The sequence below is a fragment of the Indicator indicator genome, chromosome 13 (genome assembly GCF_027791375.1).
Source record: "Indicator indicator isolate 239-I01 chromosome 13, UM_Iind_1.1, whole genome shotgun sequence".
Taxonomy (NCBI): domain Eukaryota; kingdom Metazoa; phylum Chordata; class Aves; order Piciformes; family Indicatoridae; genus Indicator; species Indicator indicator.
The window spans coordinates 17,112,962-17,128,792 of NC_072022.1; the positions used below are offsets into that span (position 1 = coordinate 17,112,962).

Consider the following 15,831-nt stretch of genomic DNA (forward strand, 5'->3'; position numbering starts at 1 on the left):
CAAACACTGCAGAGATAAACCACAAACAGCACATTTTCCTTATTTCCTAAACCATGTGAGGAAAGAGGTAACATAATGACCTGTGTGGGAATTGTCAGTGTGAGTGGGAGGATGCCTGCGCTTTCAGGAGCTTCATTTTTATCCCTTCGTAGATTTTAGGAAGTGCAACTACTTCTGTGTTGTTTAATCCTTTAGTCAAGATAGTGAAAAATAGGTAGTCCTGTGTTCCAAGAGGAAAAGGCATAGCAGAGATGTCCTTTAGATGGGCAAAGTGCAAAAGTCTCAGTCCCACAAAGACTTGGTGTGCCTTGTCTAGCTGCTCTAGCAGATTTGAATACAGCCTCTGGTCTCCCCCACCCTTTATTTATTTAACAGAAATTATTTTCTAGAAACTGCACAGCTGCTGTTTTAAAGGCAAAACAAACTCACATTCTGAGCCCTGTATTGGCCAGCTGCATTGTTGGAAGCTCATGCAGCCAGGTGTTTGGAGTTGATCTGAAGATGTTTGACAGGCTGTTGCCGTCTGTTGGTTACCATTCTGCAAAGACAGTCTTGCTGAGGTTCTCTTTGTGAGAGCCCAAGATCCTCCTGGAATTTGGTTATATTCCAGTAAGGTTAATGGATGCCTTTCCGTGCTGTTGTCTCCCTGTCTCCTCTTGTTGAGATGCTCAGTGTCTGTCCACTCCCAACAACTGTAGCCATATGTATATACATCTGTACACATGTGCCACTCCATAGCAGTGCCTCAGCTAGCCCCAGTTGTAGCCTCTGTTGTTTTACCTTACCAGTGATTGGGATTTGGTCACTGTCTTTAATTGCTGTGAGTGTCTGCAGGACAGAAAAGAGTCATTTTGTAACTGCTTGTTAAATGGTGCTGAGACTTTAAGGTATAGAAGGATAGGTAGGAAATGTATATGGAGCAGGCGGGATGAGGTGCTGCTTGATAGAACAGGTTTATATGAAGAATACCTGGGTAAAGCTCAGCTTGGAGATGTGGTGCCTGATCAGAGACACCAGACTATGGGATAGATGGTTTTGAAAAATAAGGCTATTTCCTCTAATTGGTGAACTTACAGTTTCAAAGTCATGTCCGGTTGCCTGTCAGTTCCTGTGGTAGTCACTTGGTCAGCAATGGCAACACATGTGGGAAGAGGAAGAGGAGTAATTGGGAAGATTTCAGCTCACCATGCTGGGAGGGACCAAACTCAAGGGAATCTCTGATCTATGTACACAACTGCTGCATTTTTTTATAAATATGTGTAAATGTCCTATTGTAATATTTGATCCTTGAAATAAAACAAACTGTTTTCAGTAGCTTCTTTCATCTCTTGGGATTTCAGTTTGGGTTTGGTCTGTTTGGTTTAGTTACAATGAATCAGAATGGCTTAGGCTGAAAGGGACCTTAGAGATCATCTACCTCTCTCAACTAGACTTGGTGTCCCAAGTCTAGCCACCTTTCCAGGGCTGTTTTGGAGGTGATGTTCTGCACCTCTCCTCACTGTGTTAACTGAACAGTTCCAGTTTCCATGATGAAGACTTGGCTTGTGCTTTTCTGAGGGCTGGAAAACAGCCTAATCTCTTCATGCAGCTTAGGAAATTCCCGTTCATCTGAGTCGGAAATGTTTGTTCATCACAGTCTGCAGGTTAAGGAACTCCAGGACCGGCTTAAGATACCTCTTCACTGTAATTTATTTTTCCTTTCTGCACACTCCTAACTTTTAACTGAGTTGGTTTCTCTCATTTGAAGTTAGTTTTTCTTATTGAAAAAAGGAAAATAGAGCTGATAGATCCTACACCACAAAACTTTACTCACAGCTGACCAGCATCTGTTGGTGAATATAATCAGAAACACTTTTAATTATCAAAGGTCCTACAGTGGGTCCGGAGAAGGACAATGAGATCTGTTGGTCTGGTGAGCAGCTGAGCCACTTGGGGTTGTTTAGTCTGGAGAAGAGGAGGCTAAAGAGAGACCTTGTTGGTCTCTACAACTCTCTGAAAGAAGGTTAAAGCCAGGTGGGTGTTGGTCTCTTCGCCCGAGTAACAAGTGATAGGATGAGAGGAAATGGCTTCAGGTTGCCCCATGGGAGGTTTAGGTTGGACACTTCTTCACTGAAACTTCTTCACTGAAAGGGTTCTCAACTACTGGGGCAGGCTGCCCAGGGAGGTGGTTGAATCCCCACCCATGCAGGTGTTTCAAAGAGGCAGAGATGTGGTGCTGAGGGACATGGTTTAGCACCAGCCTTGGTAGAGTTAGAGAATGGTTGGACTTAAAGATCTTTTCCATCTGAAACCATTCTGTGATTCTGTGAAGTGTAACATCTGATGAAATTCATAAAGAAGCTAAATGCCATGCTGTCTAGCAGCATCCTGTCAGTGTTTCTTCTGTCTCAGTTCTAGCCACAAACTCCTTGCAGGGTTTGTCAAAGGGAATCACTGTTGGCAGTGAATGTGCTCACACCTGAGTTTGGAGAAGTCTTGACTACATAGTGGCAGAAAAAGATTTGCAGATGCTACTGAGAGGAGTGAGAAAGACCACTGAATCCTGCTGAGCATCCTCTGGGCAGGACCAAGGTGGAGATTGGTTTGGCACAGAATAGTTTGTTCTTGACACTTCAAACTCAACTCGTCCTCTGATTCTCTTGAAGCCAAACCGCTCTTGAAACACAACCTGCTGTACAGTTTCCACAACCCCAGAGCAATATGGAGAAGCAAAGAGTCAGGTCAGTGGGATTATGGAGTGGACATGCTGGTTATGAAAGTTCACAGGTTCAGAAAGAGCTGTTGCCCAACACAACCTGCAAACCATGGACCAGAGAGCCAGAGCCCTTGAAGTGTGATGGGATAAAGCAACACTGGAACTCGTGAAAAGAGTCCACTGAAGAGACACGAAGATGCTGAGGGGACTGGAACATTACTACCTTACAAAGAGAAGCTGAGAGAGCTGGGGATGTCTAGCCTGGAGAAGATCAGACTGAGGAGTGACCTGATTCATGCTAGTCAAGATCTAAAGGGGCAGGTGTCAGGAGGATGAAGCCAGACTCAGTGGTGCCCAGTGACAGGACAAAGGGCAATGGACACAAACTGGAGGTTCCACATAAAAACTTCTTCCCTCTGAGGGTAGCAGAGCCCTGGGTCAGGCTACCCAGAGCAGTCGTGAAGTATCTTTCTCTGGAGGCATTCCAAACCCACCTGCATGTGTTCCTGTGTGACTGACTCTGGGTGATCCTGCTCTAGCAGGGAGCTTGGACCTGATGATCTGCAAAGGTCCCTTCCAACCCCTACCATTCTGTGATTCTGTGTAACACCAAAGAACTGGCATGAAAGCATCTTGGCATTGTTTCAGCTGTGATCCAGTCTTGGAGAAGGAGATAGAAGGAGGACCTGTGCTGAGCCAGAATTGCTTTGCTTTGGGAGTACTTGCCTGTAATGGTGGTGCTGACACGATGAGAATGGAGCTCTCGTGAGAGGGACGGAGGCCTGCAGCCACTCGCAGAGCTTGGGAAGCTGTGGAGAGCTAAAATCAGCCTGTCATTATTACAGGCTCAAGCAGGGGTGGGTGTAAGGGGAAGGTCAGTGATGCTGGGTAAGCCTGACCTTGCTGCTTCCGACACAAGGGCAGGGTTTTTTCTGGGGGAGATGATTGACTGGATCATGTGCTTGGCAACGTAGAAAGCTCGGATTGCTGTGACATAGAACAGGGCACAAGATGAGGTTGCAACACATTTTCTTCTAAACACTTCCTTTCTAAGTAAAAAATGAAAAAAGAGAGAGAGAGGGGAAGGAAAAGTTGGATTATTCTCAGCAGCTCACTGCCCCACGTGTTCTGCCTTGGCTGCTGCCTGCTCTGCAGACACCAGTTTGTAGGATAAAAGGGGGATTTACGTCCTGCTGCAAACTCCGATTTTCCGCTCGGAGGAACTGTCCTTGCTCAGACAATCTGCTTCTCTCAGCTTGTTTTCCTTAGAAAAGCAGAACTGGCTGATGTAACTCAGCCTCCCCTATCCATCTTTTCCCATGTGCTATTGAGGAGCTCCAGCTCCCTTTTTCTGCTTCTTCCACCCTCAAGCAGGTTTTATTTTCTCAGCAGGTCCCATGCTGAGTGATCCTTGTGCAACCTGGTCTAATGGGAGGTGTTCCTGCCTATGTTGGGGGGGGGTTGGAACTAGATGATCTTCAAGGTCCAACCCAAACCATTCTAGGATTTGAAAGCAAGAAAAGTCACTTTGAAATGTGTTGGCAAATGTGTCACTCCAGCCACAGCAAGGTAGGTTCTAAACCAACAGACAGCACTGCGGTTGCTTTTCTGATTCCCTCTATCAGAGCAAGGATGTATCAGGGCTGCACCTATGCTTGGTCTCCTGTGGCTGTGGCAGACAGGAAAGCCCACGTCCCAAGCAGCTGATGTACTCATGACGAATGCATGAGGAGTGTGAGCCTTCTCCAAACTCTTCTGTGAGAAGATTCTTCCTTTTGCCTGCACAGCCCATGAGTAATTCTGCTTTTTGCTTGTGCTGCCTGCAACTCCCCATCAGAAATAAAACCCAAACTGCCCCAATTTTTGCCCTCTTTTGTACTACAGCTTCCACATGTCCTGTTCTCAAACGTGGAAGTCATGTTCTCCCGCTCCTGTTCCTGTCTTGGAGCTGCTACCATCAGTCTTTCTCTGTGGGGACAGAAGAAGAGCTTCCCTGTTGTGTGCTAAATGGCAGCAGCAGGCACCTAAGGTGCCCACAGTTAGCCCACAACAGGGAATGTTGTGTAAAATGCTGGTGGATGATGACTTGCAATAATGAAGCTATCCAGGAATAACCTTCCTCTCTCAGTGTCATCACCAAGATGTGATGGGGGTATGCTTAGTACCTGCAGGAAAAGCTGGGCCATCTGCAAGGAAGCCAAAAGAAGGAGATAGGGACCAGCTGAGACTGGAGAATATTGCTTCATAAGCTTTTATTAAAATATTATTTGTATTTATTTGTTGAAATACTCATTTTACTCCTCTGGGTCAACATGAGAAGAAGCAAACCTCAGCTGTTCGGCATCCATGCAAAAAGTTCTTGCACAAATAAGGGGAAGAAGCTTTGGTGGAAGATGTGGATTCATGGTGGCAGAAGGATAGCAAGGAGAGAGGAAAATGTTCTCCCTCCATAGTTGTTGCAGGTTCTTCCAGGAGAAGCAGTATTTGCTACTCAGTCAAGTGGTCAAGGCCATCAGCATGGAAAAGCCTTAAAATCTGAAGTTGTGCATCCTTTGGTGGGCTTGTGACTTCTGCCAGTGAAAGGGGCAGAGCTGGTGGATCAGCTGCACTGCTGACAGAGGCTGGCTCATGCAGATGGGAGTCATCCTTCCTTCTGAGCCCCTGGCTGTGTGGGAGAGGGTCATGACTGATGTGGGTGGACCTCTGGGTGGAGGAGGAAGACGTAGAGTGCAGGCTGGCACATTATAAATAGTCACCCATGGGTGATTCCTCCAGGACAGGGCTCACTCGAGGGGTGCACGCTGCTGGTTCCATGTGGCATCGCTCCCAGGTAAGCTGGAAAGGCAGGAGGAGAGCTTCCCTTGGCTTTGCTTGAATCCCCTTGTGTTCAGCCATGGAGATGTGCTGGCAGGAAGGGGCTTTCTTCCCAGTGTCCCAACAGACTGCTTCAGCCTTGCTTCTGCTTTACCTCTCCTGGCAGAGGGATTTGTCTGCCTGAGGTAGCAGAAATCAGCCAATGCGAACTTCCTCCTTGCTCAAGGGGAGCACTGTGGGGACAGCAAGCTGTGGAGAGGTTCTTGTGGGGAGGACACCTGCCTCAAGGAGAGAGCAGCAGTGCAGGGGAAGGACAGTCCTTGGAGAGGTTAAGGGGAGAGTTGCAGAAGCCTGCAAAAGGTTCCGGCTGGTGAAAGAAGCCACAATGTGAGCTCCAAAAGGAGAAACAACCATTCTGGGCAGTCCTCCAAAAGTGGGGAAATGGGACCAGAACCAGATGCTTGTGACTCTGGGGTGACAACCATGCACAATCCCTGCACTGCAAGTGGGACCACAGTGAGGACAAGATGCCCTAAATTCCTTCTAAATAAGGTAGGGAAGATAGAAAGCAGGGGGGAGCTGAAGCTACGGGGTGGGTGGAGCTGGTGGTCTACCTTGGGCTTCTTGGCTTGCATCCTCTTCGTTCAGCAGGGTTTTGCTCCTGGTCCCCAGCATCCCATGAGGGCTGGCACAGCTGGTCTCTAGCAGGTCACAGCCAATGCACAGCCTCATTTGTCTGGTGTCTCCTGGCCTGCAGGGGCTGGACCCACAGCCTGAGCTACTGCCCCTGGACATGGAGGGCCTGAGGCAGCTCCTTTCACAGAAACAATCAGAAGGCACCTGCTGGCTTCCTCTTCTGCACAGCTGGAGCCAGCCTGAAGGAAAGTGGCCAGTGCAAGAGGCAGTTCTATTCAGGGAGCTTGTGCAAAATGGATTGCAAGCCCCTCAGAGAGAGGGGAAAGTGCATAAAAGCAACTGAAGCACAGAGCAGAAGAAACCTGGAAGCTGGGACAAGAGCAAGCCAGGCTGTTTTCAGTGGTACCAGAGCAACTGATGGACATCCCCTCTATCAGGAACAGAAGAGGGAGAGCTAATTTTTGACATGACAACACTTGGAGATGGGTGGGCACTTCCTAGATGAACTTAACAAAAGCCAGGAGAGATGGGTGGCTGGCCTGGGGATAGGGGATGACCTCTTCTTAATTGATTTTCTTAATGAATTGGTTCCAGCATCTTCAGACCTATGGTAGGACTTGTGACTAAAGGAAATTACGTTGCTGTTGGATTCGATTTGAGCCCAGTGTTGTTTCACAAGTTGTTGTCCAAGGACTTCACCCCTTTCAACCTGGCAGTTGGTCTCCTTCCTGCAGTAACGTTTTGGAGGAGCTGACCCTGTGGGTTGCAGAGGTTTCAAGGCTTGGTGCTGGACCTGTCATTGTCCTCTTCTGGAGAAAAGGAGGCTGAGGGCAGACTTCATTGCGCTCTTCAACTCCCTGAAAGGAGGTTGCAGCCAGGTGGGAGTTGGCCTCTGCTCCCTAGTATCAGGTGATGGGATGAGAAGAAATGGCCTTAAGTTGCACCAGGGGAGGTTTAGGTTGGATATCAGGAACAATTTATTTCCTGACAGAGTGGAACAGGCATTGGAACAGGCTGCCCAGGGAGGTACTGGGTTCATTGTCCCTCAAGGTGTTCAAAAACTGTGTGGAAAGGGCACTTTGGGACATGGTTTAGTGGCCATGGTGGTGTTGGGCTGGTGGTTGGACTCGATCTTAGAGGTCTTTTCCAGTCAAAACAATTCTATGAGTCTATGATTCAACTCCCTTGCCCATTTGGCAAAGAAATATTGGCAGGTCTAGGCATCTTCTTCTGTGGTAGGGTAGCTCAGTCTCAAGGGACGTTTTCTGTGATTCTGTGAATGTGGTTGTCAGCAGCAGATCAGTCAGAGGACTTGGGCAAAATCCTGTTTCCCTTGGAAACTGCTCTTGAGTGAAGGCAGTGCTGGTGGGGTAGGCTGGGACACAAAAGCATCAACCAGCAATTCTCGTCCATCCATGGCTGTGGGACAGGCTTGCTATGGGGGACTGTGGGGCACCGTGGGCCTGAAGGCAGCCTTTTCATCTCCTCCTCTTCCTCCCTGTCCCCATGAAGGGTAGCCATGTGTGTGAGGACGTGCAGCCGGATCGTGGGGCCCTGCCTGCTGGTGCTGGGTGTGCTCTCCGTGGCAGCCAACATCCTCCTGCTCTTCCCCGGCGGGGCACCGCAGTACCTGGTGGAAGGGCACATCAGCAAGCACGCCAAGGCCATGCCAGGCGTCTGGGGAGGCGGCGTCAGCGTGAGTGTACCACACCGCGTCCTGCCTTGTGTGTCTGCGGCAGAAGGAGGAGGGGGTGGAGGCGGGGTGCCTCCCCTTTGCCCACCTGCTGCTCTCTCCTTCCCGCAGGTGCTGCTGGCAGCGACCCACATCACGGCGGTGGGCTGGCGGTGTGCTGGCTGCTCCGACTGCGGCACTCGGTGCAACGTAAGGCAGGGCTGGCACCCCCGTGCCAGAGCGGGTCCCAGCAGTGCCTGGCGGGACGGGGCAGGGTGCCACCTGTCCCATGGCTCTGTGGTGGGACGTGCTGGGTGGCACCTCTCCCGTGTTGGGTTATGGCAGAGTGCTGCCTGTCCTGTGGCACACAGCTGGGATCCCCCTTTCCCATGGTCTCATGGTGGGATGCTGCATAGTGCCACCTCTCCAGGGCACAGGGCTTTCTGAGCATGCCCACACAGGCTCTGGCCCTGCATGCTCAATATGGCACCTCCTTGCCATATTGTGTCTCCCATCTCTCCCCACTTCTGCCCAATTCAAAACAACCCAGCAATGGCTCCATACTCAACCTCAGCTCCCCAGGGCTGGAGCCACTCAGGGTGAAGGGGAGGGGGGATCCTGCCCTCTTACCAAACTCTGCTGGGAACACACAGCCACGTTTTGGAGCCCACCTAACTTTTGGTCTCCCCCTACTCTTCCCCCTGGCTGCTGCACACAGGCTTTCATCTCAGCTGTGCTCTCCAAGCTGGCACTCCTGGGTGCTGCTGCCTGCTTTGTCCTTTCCGGGGTGGGTTTGACCAATGGACCTCTCTGCTTCTACAATGCCTCCACACATGGCGGTGGGAATGACACCCTCTGGGGTTACCCCTTCCTGGATGCTGTTGGCCAGATGCCTGACCTCAGGTGAGGCAGCAGGGGTGAGTCACCAGTGCCACCTCATCAGCTTATTGCTAATGACGTTGGTGTTCCTTACGGTGGGTGAGCTGGGTGGGGTTTATGGTGGTGATGCAAGACCCTGATAGCTCAAGAGGTCCTCACTTTCCATGCCTGTCTATGTGGTGCTTCCCATCCCTGTGAGCAGGCTGACCTCATTTGTCCTTGCATCTTCATGTCAGAAAGTGATGCTGTTCCTGACAGGGCAGGGCAGCGTCTTGCATCACCTCCTCTCCTCATCCTCTAGGACAGAGAATTACCTGCACAATCATCACACCTGGAGCATATGCCTGGAGCCAGAGGGCATTGTGATCTGGAACACTGTCCTCTTTTCCCTCCTGCTGCTCATCAGTGCTGCTGAGATGGTGCTGGCCTCTCTTCAGATCCTCAACGGCTGCCTTGGGTGCCTCTGTGGCTTCTGTGAGAAGAAGTAGGGACCTGTGATGGTGCCAGGAGCCTGGCACCTGCCAGAGGGATCATCCCTCAGTGTCCCTTGCTGGGTGGCAAATGCTGCAGTGGAGGTACTGTGATGCCAGCCCAGTGTAATAGCCCTGTGCAAGAGGGACAGAGTCCCCTAATGGGGACAGTCACCTCAGCCCACAGGAGATGTCACAGCAGCCTGTGTGGGGTTGGCCTGCCAAGAGTTGCCCCCGCGCAGAGCCCTCTGCTTGGGCAATAATTTTTCCATCTCACTGGAGCGGATGCCCTTGGTCCTGCCTGGGGTTGGAACCCAGACCAACGAGCAATGGATGTGAAGACCTGGCCCATGGCATCCCAGTATGAGCCCAGTGGCTTCCTTGGCTGCTTCTCATCAGCCTCCACCCACATGAGTGCCAAATGTGACAGGATGGTGCCTGTAGAGACAAGAGCTAGAGCAGGAACATGCTCCTTTCACAGTCTGTATCCAGGGCAGCTGGCGTTGGCCTTTGTCTCCTGCATGGGGCAGGAGAGGCACAAGAGCTCAGAGGATCTGATCTGGGCTCTAGCTGGTGCTGGGGGATTTGGATGGAGTCATGCTGGGGAGGCAGTGCTGGAACAGGGGGGTAGCCCCTGCAGAGTTCACCTACATACCCCCACGTATGCATGTAGCAAATGCTAGGAGCAGCCCCACCAGCCCAGGACCCCGCTGCACCACTGCTACTGCCTGTGCAGGGGCTGTCACTGGCTTCAGCACACCCACACCTCGTGCCCTCATCTCCCAAACCTTTAGTGGGAACAGACCTGAACGTGCCTGTGTTGGGAGGACATTTGCCCCAAAACTGAGAAGGATCAGGGGAAAGCAGCAACATCCACAGCAGCTTTCGAAGCCAAGGAACTTAGCCAGGTGACTGCTGGGGGACTGGTTGAACCTCAGCCTGCAACTGACCACCACACTGCCTTTCACTCATACCTCTGCCCAGCAGGATGGAGGAAGAGGATTGGAGGGGAAAAATGAGAGCACTCATGGGGTGAGATGAGAACAGTTTAATAACTGAAATAAAGTCATAATGGGAAAAAAATGTAAGGAGAAGGAAAATAACAAAGAGATGGAAGTGGAACTCCAGAAAGACAAGGGACACAAATGCTAACAACTGCTCACCCCTCAACAGATCAGTGCCCAGCCCCAAGCAGCAGCACCTCTGCTCTCCCCAGCCTCCCCCACAGGTCATTGCTGAGGCTGATATCTTCTGGTCTGGGACATCTCTCGGGTAAGTTGAAGTCAGCTGTCCCAGCTGTGTATGCTCCCAAATCTTTGTGCATGCCCAGGCAGCCCACCAACAGGGGTATGAGGAGCAGAGAAGGCCTTGGTGCTGTGCAACCACTGCTCAGCACTAACAAAACCATCCTGGTGCTACCAACGTTGTTCCCAGCACAAATCCAAACCACAGCCTCAGGCTGGATACTGTGAAGAAGGTGAACACCACCCCAGACAAAACCAGCACAATGGTTTTGGAGAGTCTGTTGAGAAGAAGATGAATTGGCCTGAACAGGATCATTAAAAAGGAGCAATTAAAAAAACCCACCAGGAACATTGATGACCACGGGAGGAAAAGCCTTGGAGCATGGTGGCAGTACCAGGTACGGTACAGCCAGAGCATCATGTCTGCCCAGCTCAGCACCTGTCACACATGGGTGGCACAGGGTGCCGCCAGCTGCCTTCTCTGCATGGCTGCTGTTGCCCTCATGATGTATTTGATGGCACAGCTCCTGTGCTCAGAAAGTGGCCTGGGGCTGGCACAAGCCTCCATACTCAACCAACTCTATACCAAGACAGCAGCACTAAAAATGAGCTAAAGCCCTGTTTGAGGTCAGCAGGGCTGACCAGAGCTGCCTTCATGGTGTGGCTGTTCCAGCCTGTGGCAGCACCCCAGGCTGTGAGCATCCTGGTGCACCAGAGGGGTTGGTGCCCTGGGCTCTGGCACTGGGGAAAAGGGGAGAGGTGACCTGGGGGTCACTAGGAGATGAGGCAGCATCTTCGCCCCCACTTCCTGCGGCGCAGGGGTCCACTGTCCTTCCGGGAAGCAGCGGCTGTCAGGGGGATGTTCTGGAGCACATCATGCAGCGTGAACATGCTGAAGGAGATCTGCTCATAGGGTGACCGTGTCCCATTCTCATAGAGGCAGGCGAAAGCAATGGCTGGGGCACCTGAGATGGAGGCCTGGTTGTAGGGCAGCTCCATGTAGGCCAGGTCTGAGTAGGCACTTGGGCCCTCATAGATGACCCATGGCTCGGTCCAGCTCTCCGCATCCCTGGGGAAGGTGCTCAGGTGAATCCCCATATTGACCCGTGACATAGAGCTAGTGGGGTGGGAGTAGAGGACCCATGTTGGTGCTTGGAAGAAGGGACCCCTGGGGCTGGGGGTAGCCACAGGGTCCCCTTGGACTGAGGTGAGGCCATGGGCACGGCTGTGATGCCTCGGGGTAGGAGAGCCTTCCCTGGGTTCAGCTGGTTCCCGGTGGCTGCTGGTGGCCATAGCGGGCAGCTCCTTGCCTGCTGCCTGTGGGGCAGGCAGGGACCGAAACCCTGGGAGCCTCCCAGGGAGCAGCAAGTGAGCTGAGCCACAGAGGGGCATCGTGGTGTCCTGGGCCATGCTGGGGACATAGACAATTGGTGCAGGAAATCCGATGACGCTGCCATGGCAGCCATGGGGGGGCTCAACCAGCCGCTGGACCAGCTGCCCCCCATGGAAGACAGCCCCATCATCTGTGCTGAGAGCCTGGACCCTGAAGCCCAAGGGGCTGCGGGCATTGCAGTAGAGGACATTGGAGCCATCCTCCTCATCCACTGAGACCAGCTGGCACTCCCCCGTCTGCAGGTTGGGGATGAACTCCCCGAAGCGCCAGCCCCGGCCATGGTCGTCGCTGTAGAAGGCAAAGGAGTGAGGGGTGGTCTTGCAGAGCTGTCCAAAGCACTCCTTGCAGTCGATGTGATAGCTGTAGGCAGGCACCAGCAACCGGCCCGACCGCAGCTGTATCCCGTGACCAGGGCCCAGCGCAAACGTTGCCCAGTCTGGGGAGTGGAGAGGAGATGGGGGTGAAGGGTAGCCTCCATGGAGCCCCTGCCATGCCCAATGTGGAAAAGTATCCAAGGCTTCCCCCCAGCCTAATCCAGTAAGGTGCCCAGTGCTGCCCAGTTGTCCTCATGCATGATCCTACCCGTAGCTATGCCTTCTCCATCTTCTCTCCCCTCCCCACATGCTAAACAGATACTCCCTCCACCCCCTTTCCCTTCTGCTTGAGGTCCTCATCCACCCCATCTTTCTGCTGCCTATGGGCTTCCTGCCCCAAAGCCAGCTCCAGCCACCCCACGAGTGGCTCCAGGAGGCCAAAACCCATGGTCACCCTCTTTATGGCTGTCATCCCCCCTCCTTGCCCCGCTCTGGTGGGCTACCTTTGATGACCCTGCCGATGACCTGCTGCGTCAGGTCTGTGGCTGCGCTCCAGCTGAGGCCCTGGTCGACACTGGTGACACAGCAGAGGCGGGTGACATTTTGGCCAGTGACAATCTGGTAGGCTTCTGGAGTCCTGCCCAGCACCGTGATGAAGAAGAGGAAGAGGGTGCCAGTGAACTCATCATAGAGCGGGCAGGGGTTCATCGACCTGTGGTGCTGCAGTGTTGCTGTCTCCAGCACACGCATGTCTTCCCACTGCCCAGGGAAAAGGGGAAGAGGGGAGAGGACAGAGAGGAGTGAGGACCACCCCACATCACCCAACCCAGCCTCCCCATCCCATTTAGGTGCCTCCAGCAGCTTGATTGTGCCACCCACGAGCAGTGGGGGATAATCACCCAGATGTCCCCATGCCCCCCGCCCAGCATGTGCCCCCAAGCCCAGGTGCATCCCCTGTCCCACCTCCACGTAGCTCCGGGGGATAATCACCCAGATGTCCCCATGCCCCCAGCCCAGCATGTCCCCCCCAAGCCCAGGTGCATCTCCTGTCCCACCTCCACGTAGCTCCCGTAGATGGTGCCGCGGCGCAGCACCAGCAGGTTGGCGTGGGCATCATCGGGGCTCAGGCGCTCCTCGGCGAATGCCAGGAGCTTGGCCACGCAGGGCAGGTAGAGCAGGGCAGGCACACGGTAGGTGACGCCGTTGGATTCCTTCTCAAAGAGCACGGTGCGGGCAGGGAAGTGCCGGGAGCTCATGGGAGTGGATTGATGAAGTGAGGGGAACCAGCTGCTGGGCACTGCTTGGGGAGCAGTCTGGGAGCTGGGTTGTCCTTGGAGGGGTTTGGGGTTTAACTTGGTGGGTTTGGGTCTGGGGAACACCCACAGGAGCACCCACAGGCTGGATGGCAGTGTTGGGGCTGAGAAACGCTGAACGTGTGCAAGTCACCGGCGCTCAGAGACAGGACAGGACTTCGGGTAACACCGAAGAGGCTGACCTGGGCTACCCTGGAATAAAATGAAATGAACTTGATCTTCAAGATGCTCTTCAAAAGGAGTTTTGGAAAATCGAGAGCAGTTAGCAAAGAGCAGCGTGAGACATGAGGTTCCCCAATCCCATCATCAAGAGGGGACAGAGAGGGACGGAACCCATTTCCACATGGCTAAGACTCCGGGGCCAGCCCAGGCTCCTTACCAGGGGGGCAGGGATGGTTTGGACTGCGTTTCTGGTGCCTCCAGCACAGCAACTCGGCCAGCACCCTGCTTCCCACTGCCCTGCCCGGGAAACCTGGGGAGTACAGCACGAGCCGCAGGGGTCCCTGAGCACCTTCCTTTAGGGACAGCAGGAGTGCTGCTGTTCCCAGGTGACATGGCCCTACGTGTCCCAGGGTATCGCCCACAGGAGGAGATGGACATCCTAGTTCTGGGGCACAGCTGGAGCAGCTGAGGGCAACTTTCCCCCGCGTTGTAAGTAGGAGTTTTTGCAGATCAAACGCCCCGCAGAGAAAGCAAATGCACTCACCAGGTTCTGCTCAGCTGGGGCTGTCCCCTCTGTCCCCCGCAATGCAGGGTAATGCCGGCTCCTGCAGCTGCCAGCTTTCTGCAGTGCCTGTCACTTGCTACTTCACTGCCACCCTCCCCTTGTAGGGTCCCCTCGAAGATGGGTCACAGAGCTCCCGCAGGGCCCCTGGCCAGGAAAAAGCCCTGAGTCAGCAGTAGCAGACAGTCCTGCAGTGCCAGGGTGGCACAAAGGCACCGTTGGCAGCCCAGGCAGAGGATGCAAAGGGACCTGTGGGGAGGCACTTACATCTCCTGCCTCAGTTTCCCTCCTCCAGCAGGCTGGGAGAGGCCAGCTCTCCCTGCCTAGATACTGCAACCCATGGTCACTGTGGTTCACCCCATACATGAGCTCATGAGCTCGTGGACTGTGGTCTAGAGGTTCCCAATCTGCCCAGGACCTGCCTGCAAGCAGGTCATCTGCTAAGGCAGTCTTGTTATGCTTCCATTCATCCCATCTGGCACCAAGGGCTTGACTAAAGTCACAGGGCCAGTCACAGAGCAGACACTCCAAGGTGAAAGCTCAAGCTCAGGAGGCAGAACTGACCGGTAAGGCCCTCAGGGATTGTCCAGGATGCAGTCGCCATCTCCTTGCCCCTGCTGGTTACAAATGTCCCCTAAGCCTGGTTAATTTTAGCTGGAGCTGCTGGAGCAGAGAACCCTGAAGGTGCTGTTAATCTCCTGCTGCACATCACATGGGTTGCCCTGCAGGAGGTTAACCCTTGCCTCAGCTGGTGTCCTTGGCTGAACGTTTCAAAGCAGCCAAGGGAAATCCCAGCACCACTTCTCTCTCTGCTCCCCTCTGACAGCCTCTCTCCTGCTTCACAGGCTGAGCTTCTGACCAGAGAGCTTCATCCACGAGGCCAAGCTGCAAGTCAAGAGACCCTGGGTCCATCATGCCAGTCATGCCATTCAGGTCCCTGCTGCCACCTTGACCAGCACAAGCAGGAGGAGATGCTGGCTATAGTGAAATATTGCAGCACTGGTGATGGTAGGTGCACCCAAAACTGTCAGTGGACAGTTATTAATGGCAATGATACCAAAGCCATTGCAGCTTGGTGCTGCTCTGCTTCTGATGAACTTTCCCTGCACCAGTAGGGAGCTGGTTAACTAGCAAAGACCCCTGAGGCAGGTTTAGTCAACTTCAATAACAAGGTCATGCTCCAAGCTGGCTGCAGCCATGCCTCCTTGCACTCTCTCCTAACCTGTGTTGGAAAGTTTGGCCAACAGAGCAAGGAGGGGCCTGCCCAAGGAAGCCTCTGCTGATCAAGGGCTTCAGGAATGCCTAGTTCAAGGGACTGGGGACCTTTGCCCTAAAGAGGGGGGTGAAACCACAGACAGCCCCTCCCAGGAGAGCACAAGCTATCCCAAGTGGGGCAGAGGCCTCCTGCACCTCATGACGCACATGAGAGGGACGTGTCCCTTCCCATGGCAGGGGGGTAGAGCTAGATGATCTTTAAGGTCCCTTCCAACCCAAACCATCCAGCTTTGGACACGATGCTCAGGACCCCCACCTGAGAAGCAGCCACCATTGCATGGTGGTTAGACATTGCTGAGTGTGGATGTGGCTGGATGGAGATCCAGCATCTCTCCTAGGCCTTCCAGTACTGTCCCCCTCATTGCACTCTCCTTGTGCCTTCCCTCTCCCCTTGTTTTCCCC

General features: G+C 53.4%; 2 protein-coding genes across 2 annotated transcripts; one reads left to right on the plus strand and one right to left on the minus strand.

Annotated features, from left to right (window-relative positions):
- The first annotated feature begins 3,443 nt into the window (after positions 1-3,443).
- Positions 3,444-9,184, plus strand: TM4SF19 (transmembrane 4 L six family member 19). The gene is given in 8 exon segments (XM_054385733.1): positions 3,444-3,460; positions 5,330-5,373; positions 5,376-5,419; positions 5,422-5,525; positions 7,658-7,841; positions 7,950-8,027; positions 8,536-8,720; positions 8,998-9,184. Coding segments are annotated over 8 exon segments (843 nt in total).
- A 2,000-nt stretch (positions 9,185-11,184) lies between these two features.
- On the minus strand, positions 11,185-13,373 carry NEU4 (neuraminidase 4). The gene is made up of 3 exons (XM_054385734.1): positions 13,173-13,373; positions 12,621-12,876; positions 11,185-12,239 (listed from the first exon to the last, which is right to left on the minus strand). Exons 1-3 carry the CDS (start codon positions 13,371-13,373, stop codon positions 11,185-11,187), a joined length of 1,512 nt encoding a protein of 503 aa, XP_054241709.1.
- Positions 13,374-15,831: the final 2,458 nt, after the last annotated feature.

Excerpts from the sequence above, each read along its gene's own strand:
- NEU4 (XM_054385734.1), bottom strand. The coding sequence starts at position 13,373 with ATGAGCTCCCGGCACTTCCCTGCCCGCACCGTGCTCTTTGAGAAGGAA. Across the intron at positions 12,877-13,172 it reads TCTACGGGAGCTACGTGGAG|TGGGAAGACATGCGTGTGCT; the intron begins GTGGGACAGGAG and ends TTCCCTGGGCAG. Across the intron at positions 12,240-12,620 it reads CATCGGCAGGGTCATCAAAG|ACTGGGCAACGTTTGCGCTG; the intron begins GTAGCCCACCAG and ends TCCACTCCCCAG.